Here is a 12,421-nt window from a genome sequence, read left to right as displayed (position 1 = left end):
GTGTTATGATGTGACGCGCTACAATAACCAGAATGCTGTCCATGTTTCCGACCAAGTCTCTTGCAACCACAAAGACTTGGAACACAGCAACGTTGAACGCTAATGCCAAAATACTGTATGCCGCATTCATGAAGACTGGGACATTTCAAAGTGAATTGTTCCTCTCTGCTCAAGTTCCTACCCAGAAAAGTGAGTAATCAACCATACGTAGCAGAGTTTCCTACAATTTGCAAATATACTTGTGGAGGTGGGGGCGTGGCCGGGACAGCATCAACATGACGTATAATCGGCGATGATGCATATATTTCTTTTACAAAGGCTAAAAAAAGTATCATACATTTCAAAATAAAGCTGTTATTACCGTGTTTTCCGGACTATAGAGCGCACCGGTATTTATGGCGTACTAGGGCTGGGCGACATGGCCTTTTTTAAAAATCTCGATATTTTTAGGCCACTAGGGCAGGGGTGTCAAACTCAAATACAGAGTGGGCCAAAATTTCAAACGGAACAAAGCCGCGGGCCAAGGTTGGAAAAATTAACCTTTTAAGAGGGATCCAAACAAGTTTTACATTGAGTATTGAACAAGCAAGGCTCATATAACTTTATAGTGACATGCAAAGTCGAGTTTCAACCTATCAATGATAATTAAAATAATCAATGGCATATCAAATAAAATTTAAATAAAAATTGGGGGGGGTAGCGGGGGTGTATATTGTGGCGTCCAGGAAGAGTTAGTGCTGCAAGGGTTTCTGGGTATTACTTGTGTTACGGTGCAGATGTTCTCCCGAAACGTGTTTGTCATTCTTGTTTGGTGTGGCTTCACAGTGTGGCGCATATTTGTAACAGTGTTAGTCGTTTATAAAGTTAAAGTTAAAGTACCAATGATTGTCACACACATACTAGATGTGGCGAAAATATTCTCTGCATTTGACCAATCACCCTTGATCACCCCCTTGGAGGTGAGGGGAGCAGTGGCCACCCTCAGTGTGACCTGTATGGCTGTTGACCAAGTATGCTTTGCATTCATTCGTGTGTGTTAAAGCCGCAGATATTATGTGACTGGGCCGGCATGTTGTTTGTATGGCGGAAAAGCGGACGTGACGACAGGTTGTAGAAGACGCTAAAGGCAGTGCCTTCGAGGCACGCCCCCAATATTGTTGTCCGGGTGGAAATAGGTAGAAATTCTGAAGACTTGTTGACCCGGGAGATTTTTGGGAGGGGCAGTGAAATTTGGGAGTCTCTCGGGTAAATCGTGAGGGTTGGCAAATGCGTTGTTACAGCAGCACCGCCCCTGTATAATACCGGCCAGCTTTTGATATTACCTCAAGGGCCAAATGACCAGAGTTTGACACCAATGCACTAGGGGTAAATACGTGTATTTGTATTGAACGGTTTCGGTACGGGGGTTTCGGTTCAGCACGCGGGTGTACCGAAGGAGTTTGTGAGCAAAAGTCTGCACAAGCTGGTCTGCTTTCTGCCTTTGTGTCAGCACCCAGCATTGACCCACCCACACAACCATCTGATTGGTTACATACAAAGCCAATCAACAGTGCGTATTCAGAGCGATGTAGTCAAAGCTTCAGCGTCAAGCAGATATATGTTTAGCAGGGGAGCAGCGGACAGCGTACTCGCCCCAAATTCACCTCGCAGTTCTGGCTTGAGGTGAAGGCTAATTAGCTTTTAGCGTAACGTTAGCTAATTTTGCTGCGTGTGTGTGTTAGGGGCAGCAAAGCCCTGTCTGTCTGTTATTTCATTGAACTCCATGGTGTTCAGGGATGAATAGTCTCTCCTATTGCTATTGTACTATTTTTCAGCAATAGTTACATTAATCATTAATAATGTAGCAGCCTACTTTTGAATGGTAGGGTCCATGCTATCACATGTTGATAAAAATATAACATTTACATAATAAAAGTCAACTACAGGCTTCCCAAATGCTGTAATAAATGAAGCATGATGAGTTGACTTGAAAGTGTTTAATGTTGCACTTTTTATATGTTGAAGAAAGGTTTTGTCATTTTATTCAATCAAAGCAACAACTTGAGGCAGTTTAATGTGGCTTAACGTGGCCAAAACTATTATAGTGTTCCCAATGTTAAAAGGATAAAGCCATTGTTTACAAATTTGGTAAATAAATAACCAATAAATTTATATTTTGTTGTTTTCTTACTGTACCGAAAATGAACCGAACCGTGATCTCTAAACCAAGGTACGTACCGGACCAAAAATGTTGTGTACCGTTACACCCCTACGATACACGATATATATCTCGATATTATGCCTTAGACTTGAATGAACACTTGATGCATATAATCACAGCAGTTTGATGATTCTATGTGTCTACATTAAAACATTCGCAACTAAGTCAAACTGTTAAACTGTAATTAAGCAGTGGCACAAACATTCATGTCATTTTAAAACAGAAAGTGCAAGATTGTCAGAGACATTTTAAAACAAGCTATGAGTGCACTTGTGTGCATGATGTCAGTAAGATGACATATCAAAACAACAGTAAATTAAAGTGCACTTTTTGTACAGAACGCCACTACAATAGTTTAAAACAAATAAAGTGCACTTTTGTGCATGATTTCACACAAGATATTTCAGTAACTGTCAAATAAAAATGAGCTGCATAACAGGTTCCCGAGGACGATATCTCCTTCTGTTGACTTTTTTTTTCATACTGTGTTGATGTGGAAATAGTTGCTTCGGCATTTTGTTGGTGTGGCACCAAACGTAGATGTTGACATGCAGTTTCAAGCGCTCCTCATTCTCTAGCGGGTAACTTTTCAAATGATGCTACATTAGCAGAGTATGTAATTTGACAATTGTAAATGAGTTCCCAGCACAGTATTTAAACATGATCTTGTGTTTAAGTGGAGACAGCACCTTTGATTACGATTATCATTTCCCCTTACTATCATTACACATCAGTGGCCTTGTGGTTAGAGTGTCTGCCCTGAGTCATACCAAAGACTATAAAAATGGGACCCATTACCTCTCTGCTTGGCACTCAGAATCAAGGGTTGGAATTGGGGTTTAAATCACCAAAATGATTCCCGAGCGCGGCCGCCGCTGCTGCTCACTGCTCCCCTCCCCTCCCCTCCCAGGGGGTGGAGCAAGGGGATGAGTCAATTACAGGTTATTCCACCACACCTAGTGTGTGTGTGTGTGTGTGTGTGTGTGTGTGTGTGTGTGTGTGTGTGTGTGTGTGTGTGTGTGTGTGTGTGTGTGTGTGTGTGTGTGTGTGAGAGACTATCAGTGGTACTTTTACTTTAACTATAACAGGTGGTCCAACACTAAATTGGCCCTAGTGTGTGAATGTTGTCTATCTGTGTTGGCCCTGCGATGAGGTGGCGACTTGTCCAGTGTGTACCCCGCCTTCCGCCCGAATGCAGCTGAGAATGGATGGATGGATTGATAGAACAGGTGGTCGCTCCACAATGTTGTGTATAGCAGTGTTGATGTTCCCTTAGAGCTGCTTACTACTCTCCTTATGACCTCCACATGTTTTTCTGTATTTCTCCATGGTAGTTTATTTTTATTTTTATTGGGCTTTATGCTCGGCGAATGCCAAAAGGTAACATATTTTATGTTGTTTTGCAGCTCGCAGGATGTGTCATTCTGGGCGTGGCCTTGTGGCTGAGACACGACCCTCAGACCAGCAGCCTGCTGGAGATCAACTTTGATGGCGCCCAGGCGCCCAGCACCTTCTACATCAGTACGTACATCCTGTGTGCTACGCTCCCACTGTTTTCTACGAAGTGCCATTTCAGATCACTCTTGCTATTTCAGCACTGCAACTCTGCAATACCCCTCACGCACGTTTCGCTTTGCTAGTGGAAACGCTCCCACTCTACACTTACAGCCAGTGTACCGCAGTAAATGTAGAAGAGTTCAGGCGCCTTTTGCTGAAGTTGAGTACAGTTCCCTGATAAGTTTGCATGAATTAATAATGGCCGTGATAAGTGGATCTCCTGTGGTTTTATTGAATAAGACAACTGTGCTGTTCATTATTGATAAGTGTGGATGAAAGGTGAGCATCTATGAATTGAAAGGTTTGATGTCCGACTTCCTCCATCATCAATTGCCATGATCGATGACAACTTATTTCACGGTTAGGCGGATGGTCAGGGGGACGTTGGTGTTCAAAAGAGCCACAATCTTTGCAGTGTTTCCCCCAGAAAAATTGTTAGTTAAGGTGGTGCCTCTCCAGGGGGGGAAGGGTGCGCCGGCCGGGACAGGCGGACGGATGGGGAAGGGGCTGGGTGGGTGTAAGGAACAGTGTAATTTGTCCTGTCGCCACCACTTTTTACTGTCAATATTAACTACCGAGTTTACATTTTTAATGTTTTCTGCTGGTGGTGTGCCTCCTCCTTTTTCAGTGAACAAAAATGTGCCTTGGATCCAAAAAGGTAGAAAAACACTGTTCTAAACGTCCATAGCGTTTCTCCTTTTATGGATTATTCATTCATCAATTCAAGCAAAGTATGTAAATTTTACAATATAACTAATGCTGTTTATACTTACTAAACTGTCCCATGTATGATGTCCATAGGAACGATTTCATGCGTATTTGATAGGGGTGTAACGGTACGTGTATTTGTATTGAACCGTTTCGGTACGGGGGTTTCGGTTCGGTGCGGAGGCGTACCGAACGAGTTTCCAGACGGACATATTAAAGGCCTACTGAAATGAGATTTTCTTATTTAAACGGAGATAGCAGGTCCATTTTATGTGTCATACTTGATCATTTCGCGATATTGCCATATTTTTGCTGAAAGGATTTAGTAGAGAACATCGACGATAAAGTTTGCAACTTTTGGTCGCTAATAAAAAAGCCTTGCCTTTACCGGAAGTAGCAGACGATGCGCGCGTGACGTCACTGGTTGCAGAGCACCTCACATTGTTTATAATGTGAGCCTCCAGCAGCAAGAGCTATTCGGACCGAGAAAGCGACAATTTCCCAATTAATTTGAGCGAGGATGAAAGATTCGTGGATGAGGAAATTTAGAGTGACGGACTACAAAAAATAAAAAAAGGCGATTGCATTTGGAGCGATTCAGATGTTTTTTTAGACAAATTTACTAGGATAATTCTGGCAAATCCCTTATTTTTCTATTGTGTTGCTAGTGTTTTAGTGAGTTAAATAGTACCTGATAGTCGGAGGTGTGTCCAAGGGTGTGTTGACGCCAGTCTCTGAGGGAAGTCACGGCAGCAGCAGCACGACAGAAGCTCCGCTGTTCTCCAATAAGAGGCGACTTATTTCCACAATTTTTTCACCCAAAACTGCCGGTCCACATGTAGTCGGGATCCATGTTCGCTTGACCGCTCTGATCCATAGTAAAGCTTCACCTCCGGGAATTTTAAACAAGGAAACACCGTGTGTTTGTGCGGCTAAAGGCGAGAAGCTTCCCACCTCCATCTTTCTACTTTGACTTCTCCATTATTAATTGCACAACTTGCAAAAGATTCAGCAACACAGATGTCCAAAATACTGTGTAATTATGCGATGAAAAGAGACTACTTTTAGCTGTGTGTGGTGCTGGGCTAAAATTTCCCCTCCAACCAATAACGTCACAAACACGCGTCATCATTCTGCGACGTTTTCAACAGGAAACTCTGCGGGAAATTTAAAATTGTAATTTAGTAAACTAAAGCGGCCGTATTGGTATGTGTTGCAGTGTTAATATTTCATCATTGATATATAAACTATCAGACTGCGTGGTCGGTAGTTGTGGCTTTCATTAGGCCTTTAAGTAGCGTAAACAATACTCAGAATGCCAGACATTTGAGGCATTTAAGAAACTCTGCCCTGACAGCCCTGCAAAAGAGGACATGTCAGGTGAAAAGAGGACGTAAGGTTAGTCTATCCTAGCCCGATCGCTGCTAGCACCCGACATGTCCTCTTTTGCGGGGCTGTCAGGGCAGAGTTTCTTAATTGCCCCAAATATCCGGCATTTTGAGTTATGGTTGCGTGTATTATCAATGTACGTTCAGGGTTAAGAAGGGGTTAAAAACAAAACACATTGTGCACGCAACAGCAGCATTCGTGAGGGAGGGGCAGAGAGCGAGAGAGTTATGATAAACGCGCGTGCGTCTCCAGGCTCTTCTTTTTATCCATAGATTTATTAATTTAATTTTTTACTATCTATAGCAGGGGTGTCAAAATTGTGCCCTGGAGGCCATTTGCGGCCCACAGCTAATGTTGTAAAGACCCACGGCACATTCTAAAAATACTATTGAAATAAACAAAAACATAACAAAAGTGAAATAAAAAAGCTTAAAGGGGAACATTATCACAATTTCAAAAGGGTTAAAAACAATAAAAATCAGTTCCCAGTGGCTTGTTGTATTTTTTGAAGTTTTTTTCCAAATTTTACCGGTCCCGGAATATCCCTAAATAAAGCTTTAAAGTGCCTTATTTTCGCTATCTTCAAAACCACTATCCATTTCCCTGTGACGTGATACAGGGCTGCCAATACAAACAACATGGCGGTTACCATAGCAAGATATAGCGACATTAGCTCGGATTCAGACTCGGATTTCAGCGGTTTATGCGATTCAACAGATTACGCATGTATTGAAACAGATGGTCGGAGTATGGAGGCAGATAGCGAAAACGAGATTCATCCATCCATCATCTTCCGCTTATCCGAGGTCGGGTCGCGGGGGCAACAGCCTAAGCAGGGAAACCCAGACTTCCCTCTCCCCAGCCACTTCGTCTAGCTCTTCCCGGGGGATCCCGAGGCGTTCCCAGGCCAGCCGGGAGACATAAGTCTTCCCAACGTGTCCTGGGTCTTCCCCGTGGCCTCCTACCGGTTGGACGTGCCCTAAACACCTCCTCTACCCTTATCGTGGTAGAGGAGTTTGCGTGTCCCAATGATCCTAGGAGCTATGTTGTCCGGGGGCATAAAGCCCCCTGGTAGGGTCTCCCAAGGCAAACAGGTTCTAGGTGAGGGATCAGACAAAGAGCAGCTCGAAGACCTTTATGAAGATGAAAAACCATGGACCCAGATTTCCCTCGCCCGGACGCGGGTCACCGGGGCCCCCCTCTGGAGCCAGGCCCGGAGGTGGGGCACGATGGCGAGCGCCTGGTGGCCGGGCCTGTTCCCATGGGGCCCGGCCGGGCACAGCCCGAAGAGGCAACGTGGGTCACCCCTCCAATGGGCTCACCACCCATAGCAGGGGCCATAGAGGTCGGGTGCATTGTGAGCTGGGCGACAGCCGAAGGCAGGGCACTTGGCGGTCCGATCCTCGGCTACAGAAGCTAGCTCTTGGGGCGAAAACGAGATTGAAGAAGAAATTGAAGCTATTGAGCGAATAGCTATTGATGCTATTCGGCCATAGCGTGGGTGTACCTAATGAAGTGGCCCATAGCATGGCTGCCTTATTAGCATCGCCGGTAAAATGTGCGTACCAAACGATCAGGACTTTCGCATCTTGTGACACTGGAGCAACTTAAATCCGTCGATTGGTAAGTGTTTGTTTCGCATTAAATGTGGGTATCTAGTTTCAAATGTACATACAGCTAGCGTAAATAGCATGTTAGCATCGATTAGCATAGCATGTTAGCATCGATTAGCTGGCAGTCATGCCGTGACCAAATATGTCTGATTAGCACATAAGTCAACAACATCAACAAAACTCACCTTTGTGATTTAGTTGACTTAATCGTTGCAAATGCATCTGCAGGTTATCCATACATCTCTGTGCCATGTCGCAGCCCTTTGAGACACTAGTGATTTAGGGCTATATAAGTAAACATTGATTGATTGATTGATGTCTGTCTTAGCATCGCCGGTCAAATGTGAAGATACTCTGGCACATTCAATGGGGGTCTGGCGGCAGATTTCTTGCCAGTGGTGCAACTTGAATCCCTCCCTGTTAGTGTTGTTAATCCCTCCAACAACACACCGACGAGGCACGATGTCTCCAAGGTTCCAAAAAATAGTCGAAAAAAACGGAAAAAAACAGAGCTGAGACCCGGTGTTTGTAATGTGAAAATTAATATGGCGGGTGTGTTACCTCGGTGACGTCACGTTCTGACGTCATCGCTAAAAGACCGATATACAGAAAGGCGTCTAATTTGCCAAAATTCACCCATTTAGAGTTCGGAAATCGCTTAAGAAAATACATGGTCTTTTTTCTGCAACATCAAGGTATATATTGACGCTTGCAGAGGTTTGGTGATGATGTTCCCCTTTAGAGGGTAAATGTAATTTAGAAAAAGTTGCAATGTTGACTAATAAAACAAAGCTGGTTTTTTTTGTCTCAAACTGTCATTTCTGAAAACATAATATTGAATCAAAATCAATGTTATTATGAATTATTGACCTATCCAAGGTTCCCATTACTTCACATCAAATATTCCACTTAGAAAAATATTTTTGGTGCAAGGTTTTGCAAATTTGATAAATAAATAACCCCCCCAAAAAATGTTGTTGTTTTCTCACAGTACCGAAAATAAACCGAAACCTGACCTCTAAACCGAGGTACATACCGATCCGAAATTTTTGTGTACCGTTACACCCCTAGTATTTGAACGTGCTATCGTAATGTGTATTAGTTAATATGCTAACACGTTTACGAGTGTCTAAGTGTCATTACCTCACAATTTGTATTGTTTTAGTTTCACAAATTCCTCAATAAATTCACAGAAACGTCACAGTGGAGTTGAGTCTGTTTAGCTGGTTGAATTGATTAACGTGGACCCCGACTTAAACAAGTTGAAAAACTTATTCGGGTCTTACCATTTAGTGGTCAATTATACGGAATATGTACTGTACTGTGCAAACTACTAATAAAAGTATCAATCAATCAATCAAGAGCCAGCTTCCGCAGCTATTGACGATGACTTCTGTTTTGTTTGATCAGCCCTTTTGCTGCCATGTTACAGGCACCGTTTGGAAACAATCAAGGTTTGTAAATAAACATTTATGGATTATTACTGGGTAAATACAATTTTTTGTCACATATATATATATGGCTTATAGACAAGTGCGGCAAATATATGGGAAAACAATATTTGTTCAAGAATTTAATGGGTGTGGCTTATATCCCGATGCGCTCTATAGTCCAGAAAATACAGTACTTGTTTCTCGCCACAACCAAAATCCTGTTTTAGTAAAATCATGCAGACTTTGAAAACACTTTAATGTATGAACATAAATCAAACTGGGCCGCCACAACATTTAATGTGGCCCACAGAAGCCTTGAACCAAAATGCGTTAATAAAGTACGTTATCTTTTCTCACCAAATGTGTTCTTTCCATTTTGGCCGAAAAAAATACATGCAATTGCATATCTTTTAAACTTTAGTATTGTATAATAATCGCAATAAACATAATGCTATCATACATTTTAATACAAATATCAATCTGTTTCACATTTGATTTCAAAGCAAGTTATCCATCAAATTGTACAGTCTAAAAATGACAATGGACTAAGGTCAGTTGCCTGAATTTTACTGTGCCATCCATCCATTTTCTACCGCTTATTCCCTTTTTGGGGTCGCGGGGGGCGCTGGCGCCTATCTCAGCTACAATCGGGCGGAAGGAGGTGTACACCCTGGACAAGTCGCCACCTCATCGCAGGGCCAACACAGATAAACAGAACATTCACACACTAGGGCCAATTTAGTGTTGCCAATCAACCTATCCCCAGGTGCATGTTTTTGGCGGTGGGAGGAAGCCGGAGTACCCGGTGGGAACCCACTCAGTCACGGGGAGAACATGCAAACTCCACACAGAAAGATCCCGAGCCTGGGATTGAACTCAGAACTACTCAGGACCTTCGTATTGTGAGGCACATGCACTAAACCCTGTTCCACCATGCAGCCTACAGTGTATGTAATAAAAAAATGTATACGGTAATAAAATGCATAAGCAATTGTACAATATCATGAGATGAATCTCTATACATCTATATTCAGAAATTATTCACAGTTACAAGCGACCCTCTGAGGGCAGCCAAAACTGCGAATTGGCCCTCAGTGACAACAAGTTGGACACCCCTGGTGTAATGGATCAGCAATCTCTTTATCAAAATAACAAAAAAGCAACGGCAAGCTAAACCGTCAACACACACAAACACACAAAATTCCCTTCGGTGCTCTCGGAAACGTTACCAACCACATTGCTAAAACAATTTACAAAAAGTGAAAAAGTATGACTAGGGGAGAGACATGAGGCGAAGAAGAGAGAGCAGGTGGTGGGGAGGGGCAGTGGCTTACTCCTCTCAATCAATCAATCAATCAATCTTTATTTATATAGCCCCAAATCACAAATGTCTCAAAGGACTGCACAAATCATTACGACTACAACATCCTCGGAAGAACCCACAAAAGGGCAAGGAAAACTCACACCCAGTGGGCAGGGAGAATTCACATTCAGTGGGACGCCAGTGACAATGCTGACTATGAGAAACCTTGGAGAGGACCTCAGATGTGGGCAACACCCTCCCTCTAGGGGACCGAAAGCAATGGATGTCGAGCGGGTCCAACATGATACTGTGAAAGTTCAATCCATAGTGGCTCCAAGACAGCAGTGAGAGTCCCGTCCACAGGAAACCATCTCAAGCGGATCAGCAGCGTAGAGATGTCCCCAACCGATACAGGCGAGCGGTCCATCCTGGGTCCCGACGAGCGGTCCATCCTGGGTCTCGACTCTGGACAGTCAGTACTTCATCCATGGTCATCGGACCGGACCCCCTCCACAAGGGAGGGGGGGACATAGGAGAAAGAAAAGAAGCGGCAGATCAACTGGTCTAAAAAGGAGGTCTATTTAAAGGCTAGAGTATACAGATGAGTTTTAAGATGAGACTTAAATGCTTCTACTGAGGTAGCATCTCGAACTGTTACCGGGAGGGCATTCCAGAGTACTGGAGCCCGAACGGAAAACGCTCTATAGCCCGCAGACTTTTTTTGAGCTCTAGGAATCACTAATAAGCCGGAGTCTTTTGAACGCAGATTTCTTGCCGGGACATATGGTACAATACAATCGGCAAGATAGGATGGAGCTCAAAATCTGTAAGTCCACAGCGATTCCATACTCCTTTCCAGGCTGGTTTTTAGGCTTTTTTTGGGCCCATATTGAGCAAGAAGACCAGACAAAACTTGGAGAATGGCAAGAAAAGAAACGCATGCTGAAACACTGAGAAGTGGCAACCGACTAAAGGACCACGTAAAAAGGATGTGACATAAGGGGCTCAATCCATCTTCTTCCGCGTATCCGAGGTCGGGTCGTGGACGTAGCTGCTTAAGCAGGGAAGCCCAGACTTCCCTCTCCCCAGCCACTTTGTCCAGCTTTTCCCGGGGGATCCCGAGGCGTTCCCAGGCCAGCTGAAGGACATAGTCCTCCCAACGTGTCCTGCTCTAAACACCTCCTTAGGGAGGCGTTCGGGTGGCATCCTGACCTAATTCCCGAACCATCGCGCTCCTCTCGATGTGGAGGAGCAGTTGCTTTAATTTGGGCTTCCCTCAGATGGCAGAGCTTCTCACCCTATCTCTAAGGGCTGCCTCACGACTGAGGAAACACATTTCGGCCGCTTGTACCCGTGATATTGTCCCTTCGGTCATAACCCAAAGCTCATGACCATAGGTGAGGATGGGAACGTAGATCACCAGGTAAATTGAGAGCTTTGCCTTCCGGCTCAGCTCCTTCTTCACTACAACGGATTGATACAGCGTCCGCATTACTAAAGACGTCACAATCCACTTTTCCCTCTCGTGAACAAGACTCAGAGGTACTTGAACTGCTCCACTTGGGGCAGGGTCTCCCCCCCAACCCGCCTCTCCTAAATGGCCGCACCCCGTGGCACACAAAATGAATGAATGAATGAAATGTTCGTACACAGAGACATGGTTCGCACACAGAGGCATATTTGGCTCGATCCAAAAGTTCGTCATTCTAAAAGTTTGCACATCGAAAGGTTTATAAATCGAGTTTCCACTGTTCTCTCAAACCACTATTTGCTACATACGTGTTGGATTTTGGGGGATTAAAAAAGTGTCATCTTGAGCCAGTGACATGCTTCCAAGGTAGCGCAACAAATGCCAGTCGGACCTGGCAGGTGGACCTTGTAAAGCGCTATCAACATGGTCACGAGGTCAGAGGTCACTGTCCGGACCGGCTGAGTTAGCACCAGCTGAACAGCAGCTGTGAAAACAGAAATTGTATTCTGGGTTCACGTTTTGAAAGGCTCCTTCTATGCTGCTGCCTTTTTGAGCCTTGTATAGTTATTATTTGCATGCAGTTGTTTTTTTTTTCTTATTCAGTGCTCTTGGGACTGAACAAATTTAGTCGGGAGTACCGGTTTACATCAAATCAAATAGTACCATATTTCGATACCCTTTTCGATCAATCATAGTTCACTTATATAGCCCTCAATCACAAATGTCTCAAAGGGCGACATCTTCTCC

General features: G+C 44.0%; 1 protein-coding gene across 1 annotated transcript in view; it reads left to right on the top strand.

Moving 5' to 3' along the window:
* Window positions 1–12,421, top strand: part of cd81a (CD81 molecule a) — a 70,308-nt gene that overhangs the window by 22,173 nt on the left and 35,714 nt on the right. The window contains exon 2 of the mRNA XM_061893527.1: window positions 3,607–3,721. Coding sequence (XP_061749511.1) covers window positions 3,607–3,721 — 115 coding nt within the window. The remainder of the gene's footprint in view (window positions 1–3,606; window positions 3,722–12,421) is intronic.

The sequence above is a fragment of the Nerophis ophidion genome, linkage group LG02, assembly GCF_033978795.1.
Source record: "Nerophis ophidion isolate RoL-2023_Sa linkage group LG02, RoL_Noph_v1.0, whole genome shotgun sequence".
NCBI classification, from domain to species: Eukaryota; Metazoa; Chordata; class Actinopteri; order Syngnathiformes; family Syngnathidae; genus Nerophis; species Nerophis ophidion.
Note: the sequence above shows the minus strand (reverse complement) of the source record. Positions and strands in the feature narration are given on the sequence as shown.